Source organism: Bidens hawaiensis, unplaced genomic scaffold (assembly GCF_021521415.1).
Source record: "Bidens hawaiensis isolate Kalapana, Puna unplaced genomic scaffold, B.hawaiensis_p1.1 tig00026214_1, whole genome shotgun sequence".
In the NCBI taxonomy this organism is placed as follows: Eukaryota; Viridiplantae; Streptophyta; class Magnoliopsida; order Asterales; family Asteraceae; genus Bidens; species Bidens hawaiensis.
Genome location: NW_027494221.1, coordinates 169353 through 186389, shown reverse-complemented (window position 1 = coordinate 186389; position 17037 = coordinate 169353). Strand labels below are relative to the sequence as shown.

The 17037-nt window shown below is 37.4% G+C and overlaps 1 protein-coding gene across 1 annotated transcript; it reads right to left on the bottom strand.

Moving 5' to 3' along the window:
- Positions 1–11661: 11661 nt before the first annotated feature.
- Positions 11662–16559, bottom strand: LOC143573137 (oxoglutarate-dependent flavonoid 7-O-demethylase 1-like). Its single transcript, XM_077058096.1, has 4 exons — positions 16277–16559; positions 15945–16192; positions 12107–12431; positions 11662–11927 (listed from the first exon to the last, which is right to left on the bottom strand). The coding sequence occupies exons 1-4, from the start codon at positions 16529–16531 to the stop codon at positions 11685–11687; spliced, it is 1071 nt and encodes a 356-aa protein (XP_076914211.1). The 5' UTR covers positions 16532–16559; the 3' UTR covers positions 11662–11684.
- Positions 16560–17037: the final 478 nt, after the last annotated feature.

Here is a 17037-nt window from a genome sequence, read left to right as displayed (position 1 = left end):
TGTGGAGGTGACTGCTAAGAGTTTCCCCTTGTTTACAGACACAAAAATATATGTGGAGGCCAAGTGTCCAAGAAGGGATCCTCAAAATGAGAGATGAAGACCCTTATATAGGAACTCCATGGCTACCATCATGAAACCCTAACCATATTGGGCCAGGCCCGGTTAGGGGTTACCTCCACAACCCTCCAGCCCATTGGTCATTGGTTAGTAAACAATAATAATATAACAAATATAATATAAAGCACAATAAGTAAAAGGTCGTACCGGGTATTTAGGACCCTACCTCCACAAGTCCCCCTAGTCCAGTGCTGCTTCTGGGCGTGCAAGCGGTTAGGTGGAGTTCTGGACTTATTAGGAGTGTTTGTACGGTTTTTCCGACTTGATGCTTCCCAAATGTACTTTTTTGCATATATGTCTACTTTGCTTCGGGTTGTAAGAGGTTTTAATCATGATGGCGTGTTGAGCGGAGCGGAGTGCGTCCGGTATACGGAGCGTGTCCGGCCTTGTATTCGGCGCGAGGCCGTATAGGTTTATAAGGATTCCCAACCTTTAAGTTTGGCGCGTAGCCGTATGGGTTTATGAGGATTCCCAACCTTTAAGTTTGGCACGTAGCCATATGGGTTTATGAGGATTCCCAACCTTTAAGTTTGGCGTGTGGCCGTATGGGTTATAAGGATTCCCAAACATATCTATTCGGCGCGTGGCCGTATGGGTTTATAAGGATTCCCAAACCTATGTATTCGGCGCGTGGCCGTATGGGTTTATAAAGATTCCCAAACCTATGTGTTTGGCGCGAGCCATATACTTTGCATTAGTATAAGCACTAAATAATTTTTTGTGTCATTTCATGCAAATCTTATATACTCATACTTTTTGTTTAGTTTTATTTTGTTTTGTTGTACAAACCAAAATCAATATAAGCGAAAATTTTGAGGTTGTTGTAAAAACTTGTGAAGTAATCCACTTCCTTGAGGAATTTGTAACCAATCATGTGCTATTGTTAGCGTTCTGGGATTTGGCCGCGAGGATTCCACGCCTCTGACACGAGTGTTCCGTGCCTCTGACGCGAGAATTCTTTTCGCTTTGCCATGAGAATTCCACGCCTCTTACGTGAGTGTTCCGCGCCTCTGACGCGAGACTTTCCCCATAGTTGACTTCCACTTTTGTTATATATGAGGTCAAGAAAATTCGCAGCTCCAACGCGCGGGTGTTGCTGTGTTGACATGTGGGTATGATGAAACTGATTCGCGGGTATCACGGCCATATATTCTCAACACTTTATGCCAACATAAATATGCCCATAAAGCTTGAGGTCTGTTTCGAAAGTTTGGAAATTAATTTTCCTTTCATTTCTCTTTTCCCCTAACATATTTATTCAATGTAATGGTGTACCAGGGAATCTTATCCACATGATCCTCTTTTGTACTATTATTATTATTTTTGAAAATGAAGCAGCATCAATCAATCTTCATATCCAATTTAATATAAAGAAACAGAGGAGCCATTGTGGTGGATGTGGTGGCGAGGCTTGCATGCCGCGACGGTTGGTGCATGGTGGTAACCATTTTCTTATGCGCCGTCGTGTGCAAGTGATTTGTGGCTCTCACGGGTGACCAGGGGTGACGGGTATTGACACGTAGTTGAATCGCATGGAGCATACATGCGGACTATTACAGTGGAATAGAATCGCATGAGCACGTATGCGGCCCGCTATGGCGGAGTAGAAGCGCCGGACCACGCATATAGCACGCGGTAGCAAGTTTTATCAGCGTGGACACGTAGAGGACCCGCCGTTTACGTTTCATATGGTAAAGCTTGCATGTAACTCACTTCAGTGGCTGTGGTGGCGGGTGTCAGTGTTGAGCGCGTATGCATGGCGGGGAGAGTTCGTCCGCGTCGCGCATGCATGACGTCGGAGTGTTCCTCTGAGGCGGCGCATGCATGGCGGAGGGTTGAGCGCGCTTGCAAGGCGGAGAGTAGTGATCCGCGGGCTCGCAAGCATGGTGACCCGCAGGTGCCCCGCGGGTGCGCATTCATGGCGACGTTATGGTAACCCGCTTGTACGCATGCATGGCAGTGGAGAGTTGAGCGAGCATGCATGGAGGAGAGTTGAGCGCGCAATCAAGGTGGAGAGTAGTGATCCAAGGGCGTACATGCATGGTGACCCGCGAGTGCCCATGCATGTTGCGGAGACTTGATCAAAGCTTGCATGTGACCCGTGGTAGCCGAAACTCTGACATGCTTGGGCTTACGCGGGTTGTCGGAACTTGACTCACTTGAGCTTACACGTGGCTCGCGGTTGTTGGAACTTAACCCGCTTGAGCTTACCTTAGAGCTTCTACGTGGTCTGAGGAAGCCGTGGTTTTGACCCGCGAAGACTTCCCTTGCGGCTCACAGAAGCTAGATCGACCCGCCATGGTAGTTAATGTTACGCGACGGCGCGTTAGCAAGCGGTTTGTGGGGTGGATTGTAGGGCAACGGAGTGTTCTTCTGATACGGCGCATGCATGTCCGGAAGAGTTCGTCCGCGGCGCGCTTGCATGGCGTCGGAGTTTGTTCCTCCGAGGTGGCGCACGCATGGCGTCGGTATAACATCCAACTTTTGTTAAATAATACATAATAGAAAGTTTGTTATTATCTGTGTGTCGTTAAGTTAGTCGTGTGTTAAGTATTTGGATAATATTTGGAGTAGGATTTGGGAATGGGTGGTGGGACCCATGAAACCCCCCTCTATATATACCCAACCACTTCTTCGTTTCTTTTCTTTTCTCATCCAAACACACAAACACACACACACTCAAGAAACACACACATACTCTCTCTAGCACTCGGATTTAAAATTCAAGCCAAAGAAGGGTGGAATCTAGTGTTTAACATCGTCAAGGAACAAGAATCACGTCCAGATCTACGTGTTGTCCAGATCTAAACTCGAACCCGAAGCAAAAGGTGGGTTTCGGTTTAAATGGTTAAGTTTTATGGTTTGAATCGTCATGCAAACAGATATAATGATAGATCGGGTTGTAAAATGTAAGAAAAATATAAACTTGGTAAGTTATAACCTCTTGGATACACTTTAAGATGAAAAGGTGGCGTTGGAGTATGAGAGATATGGGTTCAGGATCAGGTGCATGGGGTTTGAATGTGTCAGAAGATGGCTTTAAAATGGTAAAGACGACGAAAGGCAGGAATTTTGCATCGCACAGCCATGCGAAGCGAAATCAATAATTTCGCATCGCATGACCATGCGAAGCGAAACAGTTCCATGCGAAGCGAAACAGTTTCATACGAAGCGAAATTCTTCCATGCGAAATTTTATAAAACTCATTTTCTGATACATTTTTGTTAAAGGACTGTTAATGAAAATAAAATTCTTCCAGCTCAACCCCAGCCAGGGGCGCTGCCCCCGGACCCCCGTTTGTTGAGGGTTTCATAAATTTATATGTAGGAAATTGTGGTAATAGATAATTGACACGCGTAATGTATTGTACAGTTACCCGTGCTCAACTAAAGAAGGAATTACCATTAACGGCGAGAGAAATCGACTCCAGGTGAGTTCTAGCCCCATTTCTCCTTGAAATGTTTTCGGGGCTGTGTGCATGCTCCTATGTGATAGTTAATACATTTACTTGATTGATAAGTGTATGATACGTGTATGACTATGTATTGGATGTTATTACTATATAATGATAGTATGAATGAGCATGTATATATATATATATATATATATATATATATATATATATATATATATATATATTATATACATAAGACAGGTAAAATATGCACGTATGTTAAATGTATGGTTAATCGAGGCAGTAGGGACCAGACCCTTATAATATCTGTGATGTTAGGGACCAGACCCTTATAATATCTGTGATGATAGGGACCAGACCCTTACAATATCTGTGATGTTTAATGTAGAATAGCTTATGGTATACCATATGGTTTTATGAAAGAAAGCATATAAGTACGTATGCATGTATATATAAAGTATGTGTGAAAGAAGTAATAGCAAAGTAAGGTATGAATACGTATCTTCGGACGTGTATGTGTAAGGATAACAATGTATTGTATGTTAAATTGATTAACTAGAACTCACTCAGCATAGCCGACTTTTAGTATGCACGCAGGCAAATAGGTTGAGGCAGCTGGCTTAAGGAGGGACACAGGGCATGGACTGAAGAGACTGGCATCCATGATGAAGTGTTATGACTGTTTTAATTAAATACTTATGAAAAGACAATTTGTATGTTAAGACAAGAATGAATGTTTTGTAATGTGATGTTGAAGTTTTTAATTATTCCGCGAAGTTTTTAATTTACTCTGATTTTAAAACTGTGTTTATGCGTAAATCCAAGACCAAAGTAGGGTTACCAGGAACGGGGCCTTACAGTCAGAGTGTTCCTCCGAGGCGGCGCATGCATGGCTTCGGAGTGTTCCTCCGAGGCGAGGAGTGTTCATCCGCATCGCGCATGCATGGTGGCGGATTGTTGATCCGCGGGGTCGTGCATGCAAGGTGAAGAGTTTGATCCGGGGGGGGGGGGGGGGGGCGCACGCATGGCTGGAAAGTGCAACATCCGCGTGGAACCAAGGGTATGGAGTCGTCTTCCGAACTCATACCGTACTATTTCTGACCCGCATGGGGTCGTCTTCCGACCCGCATGCGGGATTTCCGTGGATTGTAGAGTGGCGGAGTGTTGGTCTGCGGCATGCCTTGCATGGCGGCGGAGTCTTGACACTCGGTATTGTGCATGCATGGAGGCAGAGACTTGATCTCTGGTGGCGCATACATGGCGGAGCTTTGATCCATGGCGGCACACACGCATGGAAGCGGGGTATTTTATCCGCGGCGGCGTATGCGTGGCGTGGAAGCGTTCGTCCGCTGCAGTACATGCATGGCAAAGCTCTGATCCGCGATAGCACACATGCGTCCCGCGAAAGGGGAAGCGGCTGTGGGAGCGGAGTTGACTCACCAGCGTATGCGTGGTGGCAGAGTTGAGTCGACGGAATACTCATATGGTTTGTTGCAGCATATTAATGGCCCTCCATGTCTTTGTGGTGAGTAATTTCAAAAGATGTTATATCCAACCATTCCTTGAGAATGATAAAAATATTGAAATTTGAAACCCCGGTGGCTAGCGTGTCATACTTCTAGAAGATGACACGCAACTTGTACCATATGCATTATTTTATGAGCATTACTTTTTCCTTTATTGTACAGCTTTTGTCATACAAACTGAGCCCCTTTTTCAAAATGAATTCACATCCACATATTTTGAATGGATCTGGAATAATTCCTTTCTTTAGGATTTTCACCCCTAAAATATCAAGTAGATCTGGATATTATGAGAGAAATTGTTTAAGATCTAGGAATTTCCACATTCAAAATCAGATCTGGTAATTGTCATTGTGCTTCTTTGTGTATTTGTCTTTTTGTAAACTTCTAGATCTAGGTTTTCCTTGGGAGGAAAAAATCATAGATCTCGAAGTTTTGTTGGACAAATCTGAGAACCGAGACGAACCAATGCCCAATGGGAGGAAAAAATCATAGATCTAGAAGTTTTGTGGAGGTAGGGTCCTAAATACCCGGTACGACCTTTACTTATTGTGAGGAAAAAAATCAGGTCAGATTCATTTCATGTTTCTTCAAATATGATGATTTGCTTTATTGTATTTAATTATGTATTTTGAGTTTTTTTTTTCAAAACTTCGTGTATTTGTTTTAATATCCGAACTTCAGATATCTGAAATTTTGGATACGGATTTGGATATCGAAATTTACTATCTGAAATTTATATGTTTTAGGTATCGGGTGCTATTTCTTTGGTTAACCAAGTATCATCTTCACGAAATTACAAAGGTAATTTGTTTTATGAGATTGGTTTGTAACTCGAGGTGCAAATCCTAGGGTGGAAATCGTAACTGGTTAACCGACCTGAAACTGGTTAGTAACCTGTGTTTGAGAAGCTGGATACTTTCCAATTGTAACCGACGATTAGGAACTAGTTAGGGATTTTCACATAGAAACCAGGTAACCGAAACTGGTTAATTGCCGAACATATACTTCAAATATTATCGTTGTTAACTTATAATAATGACCATGGTTACATTTATAGGTAAGTTTGCATAATCTATTTGTCTTGCATCAATCAAAACCTAAGAATTAATTACTAGTATTAACTTGGAACTTCCATGAAAAAAAAAAGGTTGTCAGCTTAATTGATACAGAAAATGACTATGGAATTATAAATGCATGGTTGTTTACAATGATGTTTATAGAATAACAAAGTCAACAATTTGTGATCAAAACATTGTTTATGTTCAAGGTGGAAGTAGATTAATATTTTTGCTGCAGTTAGTTAGGCTATTATTGGTTTTAGGTCATTAAGTCGGTTACACAAGTTAGTGTCCATATTGTTTATATATTGAAGACTCTTTAACTTTCTTATTAGGTACTTCACTTGAAGATTGAAGACGGTAAAAGAGGTTATGAGCATTGTGAAGTTTTCAGTTTTTATTCAAATGTTTGATACTTTTCTTTTTATATGCTTTGATATTTTGACTTGATTTAAAAGTTATTAAGCATTTTGTATGTGTGTGGAATGTAATGGGTTTGTGTTTGGAAATGTGATCAAATATGGTATTTTTAGTAAGAGTTTTATTTTTATTTTATATTGTTAAATGGTGCTACTAAGATCCTAATAATTTGTGGTGGTTAACAAGAAAAAATGCCACTAAAAGCTTTCAAGTTTGTGGCAGACAAACAAAAGGGCAAAAGTGCCAAAAAAAAAACCCAAAAGTTTGTAGTAGTAGAACAAAAAAACGCCACTAAAAATGCAAAGGTTTGTAGTGGCAGGTGAAAAAAAGTGCCAATAAAGTCTAAAGATTTGTAGTGACAGACAAAAAAAAGTACCATTAAAAGTCTAAAAAAAATTTAATGGCAGAAGGAAAAAAAAGCGCCACTAAAAACCCAAAAGTTTGTAGTGGCAGACGAAAAAACGTGCCACTAAAGTCCAAAGGTTAAGTGCCACTAAAAGTCCAAAATATTTTAATGATAGACGAAAAAAAGTACCACTAAAAGCCCAAAAGTTTGTGTGGCAGACAAAAAAGTGCCACTAAAAGGCTTTAGTGGTAGTGCTTCTAGTGGCACTTTTTTTGTTTGTCACTCATTCCAAAAGGATTCTTTAGTGACATTTCTTTGGTTTCTTGTGGCACTTTTTATATGTCCTTAAATGGCATTTTATTTGTACCGTGATCTTATGGATACGATGAAAGTAAGATAAGGGTAAAGTGTCTGTTCAAAAGGGAACTGCTTGTGTTGAATTTGTTGCTTTAAAGTATGTGAACTTGTGGATTTATAAAAACTAGAAATATAATGATGTTTATGCTTTATTGAAGATATTATTGGTATGGTCCAAAATTTCGAAAAATATCTTACTTAACTCAAGATATTTGATTCTTTTGTACAATCTTGTTGTGGTCAAACCTTTTTCAGTGGTTGCATGAAGAAAACAGAAAACTTTTTGAACGTTTAATAGAGAAGGCGTTTTTAATTGGAAGCCAATAGTAGCTCGGTGAATCAAAAGTCTGAATTTTGGTCAGTTGAATTGTGATCAAAAGTGTGAATTTTGTTCACTTGAATTGTTGGTAACTCGGTGGACACAAAAATACAAAGTAAACGATAGCTGACAAAATTATACATATGGTTCAAAAAGACAAAAACAAAAGCCTTTCCCCAAGCATTATAAACTGCCTTTGTCAAACCTAAAAGAAATCCATAACGCTATTCAAACAATCTTGAAACCTGCTACAATCGAACATTATAATCCCAAAATTACCCCCTGCAAGTCCACCAATAAGAACATCAAACACACTGAAGGTGTAGAGTTATTTTGTAACATTGATATACTTTTAAGCGACCATGGTTCGGTTAAAAATCGTGAAACTAGACAAATATAATGATGTTGTGTATGCTTTATTGAAGATGTTACCGGTATGGTCCAAAGTTTCAAAAACAATCTTATTCAGCGAGATATTTGATTTTTTTCTTTTTTTTTTGTGCAATCTTATTGTGGCCAAAACTTTTTCAGCGATTGCATGAAGAAAACGAGAAACTTTTTGAACTTTTTGAACTTTTTGATGAGTTAAAAAGTGATGAAAACTTTGATGTATATGAAGGTGTATACGAATCATGTGATGTTCACTTGCGGGTTGGTTGCACATATATAATATAACAAACGTTCTTGAAGGCATAATATAACAAACATTGTTGAAGGCATTCTTTGGAATAATTTTTTTTTATTTTCCTCGGATTTTCTTACCGTAACGAATTGAATTGATACTAACAGAAAATGAATACATTATTGTAAATTGTCATCGCCGCCGCATCGCATGATTTTGCTACTAGTATACACACACATATTGTTTAATGTATAATTTATTATATCATACAATATATGTTTATATAAGCAATTTAACACATTAGTAATATATATAAAATAGAACTTTTGTGCCGCAAGTGTCCTATTGGGCCACTTGGCGGCACCGTATTATTTCGTAATTTTTATTTTGTTTTATTTAGATTAGTTATCATAATGAACATAAGAGAAACCGACTAAATATCAATTTTTTTTGTTTTAGTTTCGGTACCATAACGAAGCTAGCGGAAACCGACCAAATTCGAGTAGACTCGCCTCTTCAACGTCGTGACTGACAACGCTCGGGTTTTACCAACGCGCAAGCTTACCGTCAGGCACCCCCTGGCCATCAGTTCACCTTCATATTTATATAATTTACTTCATTTTTTAGCTCCAGTACTGTAACGAGCATAATCAGAACCAACCGAAATCATGTCGAATTACTGCCACAATGATCGAGACTGACAAAGCTTGTATTTTCCACCACCTGGGTTTGCCGACCAAATAAACATCGTTTAAATATTTTATTTTTTATATGTTAATATTTTTTTAAGTTAAATTGACGAATTAATTTTCTGGGTTTTAACGTTCAAACTTTACCAACGATGTCTATACCCTGAGAACATAACTGATACTAACCAAATTCGCGTCGACATCATTGTAACGCTAGGGTTTTACCAGCGCTTGAGTTTCAACGCTAGAGTTTTGTTAGCTGCCCCGGCGCAACGCGCCGAATAGAACTAGTTAACTATGATTCATATTCTGTCGTTGTTTGAATAAATTTATTTATGCAAACCTATGTTATACACGGATTCCTAACCTAATTGCGTAACACATATGTTTCTAACCTAGTTAATAAATTATAGACAGAATTACAGAAATTGTCCTTCACCCAAATTTCACTCGTTGTCCCGGGATCTTCAAAATTGATCTTTTTTGCCCTTTACGTTTCAAAATCCAACAACGTTTGTCCTTTTCACCTACCCCGGTTAGATTTTCTCATTAATCAGGTTATGTGCCTTGGACATGAGGGCAAATTGGTTATTTTATCCATTAAATTAAAAAAGTATTTTAATAAATAAAGAAAAACAATAAAAATTTAAAATATATAATTTAATTCTCTCTCTCTCTTTCTTGTTCTTCCTCCTCCTCCTTCCCCATAGCCACCACCAAGCTTTCCGGCGGCCACCACCGCCGTCTTCTCCGACAAAGAAAACCATCTCCACCTCCACTCCCACCGGAAAGCACCACCAAGTTCTCTGTAATTCTTTAAGACGGATCTGCAACAACATCATTGGTGCAATCCAGATCTGAACATGTTTTGCTTCTTCACTGTCGACGAATCTTCAACCATATCGTACGCGGAACCGCTACTGGCAATAATAATAACATAAAAGCCACCATACTCACACCTTCCGTTTATTCATGATCTTTAACCATACTCCGACTGCCTTCCGTTTCAAAATCCCAAATCCCAGTTAATAATAATAACATAAAAGCCACCATACTCACAACAATTACAACTCATAACACTTTACACACCAACCAATCGATCCATAATCGGCGCTAAGATTCTTCGGCAAAGGCTCTTCCGATGACTCATTGTTAACACCTGCTGTTGCTTCTTCATCCACCGGCGGCGCCGACGCCATAACCTCCAGTCCGGCGAGACCTATCCGCCTGGTGTACTGTGACGACAAAGGCAAGTTCCAGATGGATCTGTCGATAATGGTTTCGGCGTATTTTTCCGGTGAGATCCGATAATGGTTTCCGCGTATTTTCTGGTGAGATCCAATAATGGTAAAACAAATCTCTTTTTAAATCCAAATAGCTTCAGCTTATTAACTTTTTGGACTATACCAAACAATATTCTAACAAAAAGACACCGTGTTATATAAACAGAGAAAGAAATGATCAGATCATGAATAAATTAATATACATGTGCACTTTATCTGGAAAATGTTGATGTTTGGTAACTATTATATGTTTCATCAATAATTTAATACACATGTGTCGAAGAAAACGGCGGCGGTGGCGGTCGTCGGAGAGCTTGATGGTGGTCACCGGAAAGCTTGGTGGTGGCTATGGAGGTGGAGGAGGAGGTTTCCAGGAAGAAGAAGAAGGAGAGAGAGAGAGAGAATTAAATTATATATTTTAAGTTTTTATTGTTTTTCTTTATTTATTAAAATACTTTTTTAATTTAATAGGTAAAATGACCAATTTGCCCTCATATGCAATGCACATGACCTGACTTAACGAAAAAATCTAACTGGGTTAGATGAAAAGGACAAACGCTGTTGGATTTTGAAACGTAAAGGGCAAAAAAGATCAATTTTGAAGATCAGGGACAACAAATGAAATTTGGATAAAAGATAAAGGACAATTTCTGTAATTCTGCCTAAATTATATGACATTGTTCTAACTAATTAATTGTATGATTCTATTTTTCAATATACGTAAAAGTACTTGTTAACTCAAGAATCTAAGACTATATGTTGTGGTCCGCGAGTGGATCAGTAGCGTATACCACAACTAGGTGGTGTGATGGCCAGCACGATATGGCTTTTGTGAGCCGAATCGAGCTTGTTAGCGCCTGCTGAAGGAGATTTTTTTTTGAATTTGGCGAAGAAGAAGTGGAGATGAAAAAAGAATGGAGAAGAAAATATATAAAGAAGAAAGAGGGTTTTTTCTAACCTAATATTTAGTAGGCCTTGTTAGGAAGGGTATTAGACTGGGTAAATTTTTGTTTTCCTATTTTGAATTGGATTTTATTATAATTTATAATGTTTGGGTTATTGTTTTATAAAACTTGGGGTTTTTTTTATAAAATCTATATAATTTATATAAGTTTGGGTTTTTTTCCCTAATATTAGTATATAATTTTTATCTTTTATTGTACAAAATTATCTTTTTAATTTATTTCCTCTTTTAAATAAAAAAAACAAAAAATTCGTTGTACCATTCGTCTAAACCATAACAGGCTCAGGCGACTTCAACAGTGGAAGAATTCGGAGACCGTATTCAGTGATAGCACATAGCCCAAATTTGATACAAATACAATACGCTACCCACAAAATTTTTTTTGGATCAAAATATCATTAAAAGGTGAACTATTAAACTCCTTGTTGAACAGGCATTCGATGATTAAATAGTATGAATAGATAATGTTGCAGGCAATACTAAACGTGACAATTTCTGTAAGCACAATACATTTTCAATACAGTACTAGTAGCACCATAATATGTTACACAATATTGTTAGATGAGCATTATATATAGTATTGCTCGATGTTACTTTTGCTTTTAAGTTCCCGAGACATGTATTTTTTCAAGAAATCACCAAAACCTATCCTTGTAAATCTTGCTGGTGTCTCAGGAGTAACAAGGCTTAGCGCCGGTCCTATCTCCATACCCAAATTCGGGCTGATGAATGTGGCGATGGATATCCTTTCTTTCTCTGCATTCACGACTGCTCGATGCTCAATGCTTTTATACTCATCATTGGATACGATCTGAAAGTGAACAATATGTCATTTTTCAAATCTAAGTATCTAACATATCAAACAATACTAACTGGCATCTAATGTTTATACATATTAAAATAGTGTGGGTTCGAGTTACACATAATGGGTATTAGATTTTAGGGGATGTGTAAAAAACAATAATAATTTATAGAAGAAAACTAAGTTACCTGTATGACGTCACCGATATTAACAATGAATGCGTTGGGAATCGGTATAACCGGGATCCATTCGCCATCTTTTTTTATTTGAAGACCTTCTACTTGATCCACTTGAAGAACAAAAGTGATCCCACTACCATCGGCGTGAGGGGTAAAGCCGATGACTTGTTCAGGTTGTGGACATGGTGGATAGTAGTTCATCCTAATCGCTTGAAGTCCATCAGAGAACAATACTTTCATCTCTTCGTCCTCCATCTTTAGTGCTTTTCCCATGAACATTAGAGTTTTTAAGGCAACCTTCTCAACTTCTTTTGAGTATTCTTCTATGGCCTCTCTGTGTTAGTTATAAAAATATACGTACTAGCATTAATTAATTTAATATGAAAACATTTTGCATTTCTAAAGAAAGATGCCTTTAGTTACAGTTTTATAATAAATGTTTGTAAACAGAATTATTTGTTGAATCATCTCTTTATACAGCATGTTTAGTAAATAATTATAATTTAAACAAATATAAGAATAAAAAAAAACGATATAATATACTTGATACCGTTTCTCTCACTATTCTGAAATTCAAAAATATATGAACAATGAAGTTTGATTGTTTAATCCATTTTGTGGCAATGTTTTTTTTTTCCTCAAAAAGTCAATTTGTAGCAATGTCAAATTAAAAGGTATATAGATAAACTAGTTTGGTGAATTTTTAAATGCTATAACTAGTTTTAGGTACCGCATATTGTGTTGGGTTCGTAAAGGTATAATTATAACAGTGTTGCGGCGGGTTGCTAAACAAAACAAAAGGCCAAGCGTAAACATGTTGAACTGTACATGTGGGATGCGACTTGTTAAGTCACGTTAAGGCACACTATAATGTGAAATAACAAAAGTTAGACAGAAACGTAAAATGCTATTATAGAGAAGAATAACTAACTTCAAATGGTAAAAAGGTCATTTAAAAAGGAAATAATAATAAAAAAAAAAAATTTAACGGCTTGTTGATGTACAACTCCATTTTAACGAAACTTATAACAAAATGTAAATAAAAATAAGCAAGTTGCAACACAAATATCATATTTTAGAGCATTCTCATTCCGTTTCCTATCCTTATATTCATATATATCATATAATTACATTAAAAAAACTAAATATCTCTCTACTGTTTAATTAAATAATATTTTTTTATACATTTTTCATTACAGTTTTCTCTCTCTACCTTATAATTTACAAAAAAATCACTACATTTTCTCTAAATTTACAAAAAATCACTATCTTTTCTTTCTCCACCCTATAATTTACACTCACAACCCCACCCTATAATTTACAAACCCTCCTCACATAATTTTAAAGAATGAGTTAGGAATGCTCTTAGAAGTTGTAATAGAATAAAAATAAACACGTGAAATAATATGATTGAGTAAAAAACAAAACAATATTAAAAACAAAGTTGAAAGTTGAAGGGTGTAAGAGTTGTGATGAGTCCCACATATAAGAAGTTATTTTTATTTAATTTTAGATAAATGGAATATTTGGAGTTAATTGTAGTTTGTGAATCTGTGATCAGCATGGTTTTGCTAGTTGCGACACTTATCTTCGATTGTTGCCATCCAAGACCTTGACATCTGCAGGATGCGGCAGCTTGAACCATGCGGCAGTGGTCATGCATACAATATTCACATTTAATAAGGTATAGTTATGTGTATGCTTTGTGTTGTATGTTGCAGTAAAGATAGAAAGAAAACACTAGGCTTGATCAAAGTTTGTGCATAGTTAGTTCATGAAAGTCAAAAATAGGTCAAAATATCACTTATGAAAGGTACATTAAATTTTAGGCATGCTTTATTAGAATTGATGGTATTATGTTGATCACTCAATTTATTCTTATCATTTTTATAATTACTTACATGTTAGGCTGAGGGGTGTGGGGCTTCAACGGGGGCGCTAGAGCCCTCCGCTCGCGCCCCCAGGCGCTAGCACCACACCACCGGGGCGCGAGAGGGGCGCTATCGGGGCGCGAGCACGAAAAACAAAGCAGGCGCAAGCCTGTTAGCGGGTGAGGATGGGCGTAAGGAGACATGGGAAAGTGTGATCTAGCCGTTGGACATTTAAAATGAGCCGTTGGGCTCTTATTTAATAAAAAAAAAAAATTTTCTTCCTATATATAACCCATTTCACATAAAACAATTACCACAACTTCAAAAAAAAAACCCAAAATTAACCCATCTTCCAAACTTTTTTTTAAAAAAATGGATGGAAATTGGTACCCAAACCCAAAATCAACCCATCTTCCAAACTTTTTTTTTTAATGTATGTTTTTTTTAATAATTTATGAGTTTTTTTAATAATACGTTTTTTGAATATATTTATAAAAAAATAAAAAAAAATCCGCTGGAGCCCCTGCTGGAGCCCCTCCACACCAGGGCCAGGGGCTCCAACGGGGGCTCCAACACCCCCTTATCAAGTTTCTCTCTCTGCCACACGTCATAATATTATTGGCTGGAGCCCCCACTCGCGCCCCCATTAGAGCCCCCCACACCCCTCAGCCTTACTTTGATCACTGTAGTTATAGGTTAGTTAATCAGGTTTAAATAAACTGCCATTCTAACATCATTTTAATTGTAGCGTATTTAGACAGCCTTATAACTTAAAAGTAGACTTCGAAAACTTAGAAATAACTGTACAATAGCTATCTAAAATTACTTAAATAGGTATTATATTAGTTAATGTGGTCAATATATAGTGGTCAAACACACCAAACTGAAAGTCAAAATAAGTGATCAAACTGAGAGTCAAACTTGTAAGTGTTTTGCTAGTTAATCAATTAATGTTAGAATTATGTTTGTTAAATAGGCTTGATTAACACAAACTGAAAGTCAAACACAACATGGTCAAAGTATAATTAAACTACAGATTTTTTTTAGAACGACGATTTTTTGTATTTAGGCTACTACACTTTTCAAATTTTGAGAGCCTAGATGCCCCACTCTGTCCATACTATGCTGTCTTAACCGGGCCCATGCTGGCTTCAGAGTTTGGTTTGGGCGTTCCCTCGGGAAAACATACCGCCGACTGCCACTTGACAGTCGTTGTGGCACCACAAGAGCAGAACTCTCTGGCCTAACATACGGTGGGAAGAAAACCCAGGTGGGCCCAGGGTTCGAACTGACAACCTTTGCAAAAGGCCTAGCTCAAATCCTTTATTGCCAATATCCACCCAAAAGTGACACAATTTGTATTCGAACTTGAGTCTTCACTAGAGAACCCAAGCCTCTTACCACTATACCGCAAGTGGGGGATATTAACTACAATCAACTCAGATACATGGGTATATTTTAAAATTTAAATGTAAAAGCTGACTGCCATCCATTTTAGGCAATATTATTAAACAAAAACAAAGTGTTTAAAGCATTCACATCCTGTACATTGAATTCAGTGAGGGGTGCTTCTATAATATAAAGAGTAGTTTAGGGTGTTATGTGTAGAGGAGAGATAAATGCATTGATTTTCTGTAATTTGGAAAAGCTATTGTTCACATTCTATAATTTTTTTAATATTTGTTGAAAATGGTTGTGATTGAATGGGAGAGAAAAAGTAATGATAAAAGTGTAAGAAAATATTATTTAATTAAAAAGTGGAGAGAATATGTAGTGTTTAAGTGTAATTTTAGATTTAAAGATAGAGAAAATGATAGGAATGATGTTAGACCGTCCTCGTCATTTTAGAAATTGGAGAGCAAAGTTGCTACTTAGACCACATATACAAATTTAAATTATTGAAATTTGTTTTAAACGTTCTACAAAAAATTAGTATTACAAAATAATTTTCACGTATTTAGAGAGAAGGAACTCACCTGAATGGGTGAGATAGGTTTGGTAACAAGTGTGGCTTTCGAAGGCTAGAAGGGAGTGTCACAACGCTAAACATGTCTGACCAGTCTAACTTTTGCTCCTCTGAAACGACAAAAGCTTGTCCAAATCCTTCAAGATCTCCCGGCTTCTGTCCGTACTTTCGTTTTTCCTCTAATGGCAACTTAAAGAATTCTTGTGTTTGTTCCTTTAGTTTATCCAGTAATGAGTAACTCACCTCATGATTTATCAACTGTGATTTTCAATTATAACTAAATAAGCTTCTTGAAACGCATGTCTTAATTAGTATATGAGAAACATATATAATATATCATACCTGAAAGAAGCCCCAGTCTCTACAAGCAAGATGAAGCTTTTCGACTTCCAAATGATGCACCGAATCTTGTGACAATAAGCGAGCCATATCAATGACCGGTATTTGAGGCCTTAAAGATGGCAAGGATGATATGACGGGAGAGTCTTGATTGGGGCGAATATACCTAGCTGGAACTGTCAGGAGCAGTTTTTTCACAAGTTCTTGTACATTTGGAACCGGAAGCGAAACGCCAGGAAGTGTTCCCTTTGGTTCCATGATGTATTCCCTTTCTTCTGTATTAGTTTTTCTTTCTTTCATTTTTTAAAAGGTTGATTCCCATTTGTATCATCCTTGTCAATGAGGTATTAAGATATTGGTTATTATTTAAGTTTTTGTACCTTTGATATGGCCAGTGATCATGCTTTGTTGATGTCTAAGTATGGCCTACAATATAAACAGGATGTTGTTGTAAGTTAGCTCATAGCATTTTCCTAATGTGGCTGTATTAATAAAAATGCTGCCGTCCCAAAAGAGTTCATACAATTGTTGCGAGCTTGTACAAGTACTCTTGTTAGCATGCAGATGATGTTGAAAATATTAGTTTTCAGAAGACATGACGTAGCATATCTGCTATTTAAAGATACCAGTACTACATCATATATTAGCTTTAATCATTTAAATTAACGACAACGTATATATATATTTTTAAAATTCATTAAACTAGCTAGTTTATATTAATAACATAGTTCCTTTTTTGTTTCCTGCAAATTTTATAAACGAAG

Excerpts from the sequence above, each read along its gene's own strand:
- LOC143573137 (XM_077058096.1), bottom strand. The coding sequence starts at position 16,531 with ATGGAACCAAAGGGAACACTTCCTGGCGTTTCGCTTCCGGTTCCAAAT. Across the intron at positions 16,193-16,276 it reads GAGACTGGGGCTTCTTTCAG|TTGATAAATCATGAGGTGAG; the intron begins GTATGATATATT and ends TGAAAATCACAG. Across the intron at positions 12,432-15,944 it reads AACCTATCTCACCCATTCAG|AGAGGCCATAGAAGAATACT; the intron begins GTGAGTTCCTTC and ends TAACTAACACAG.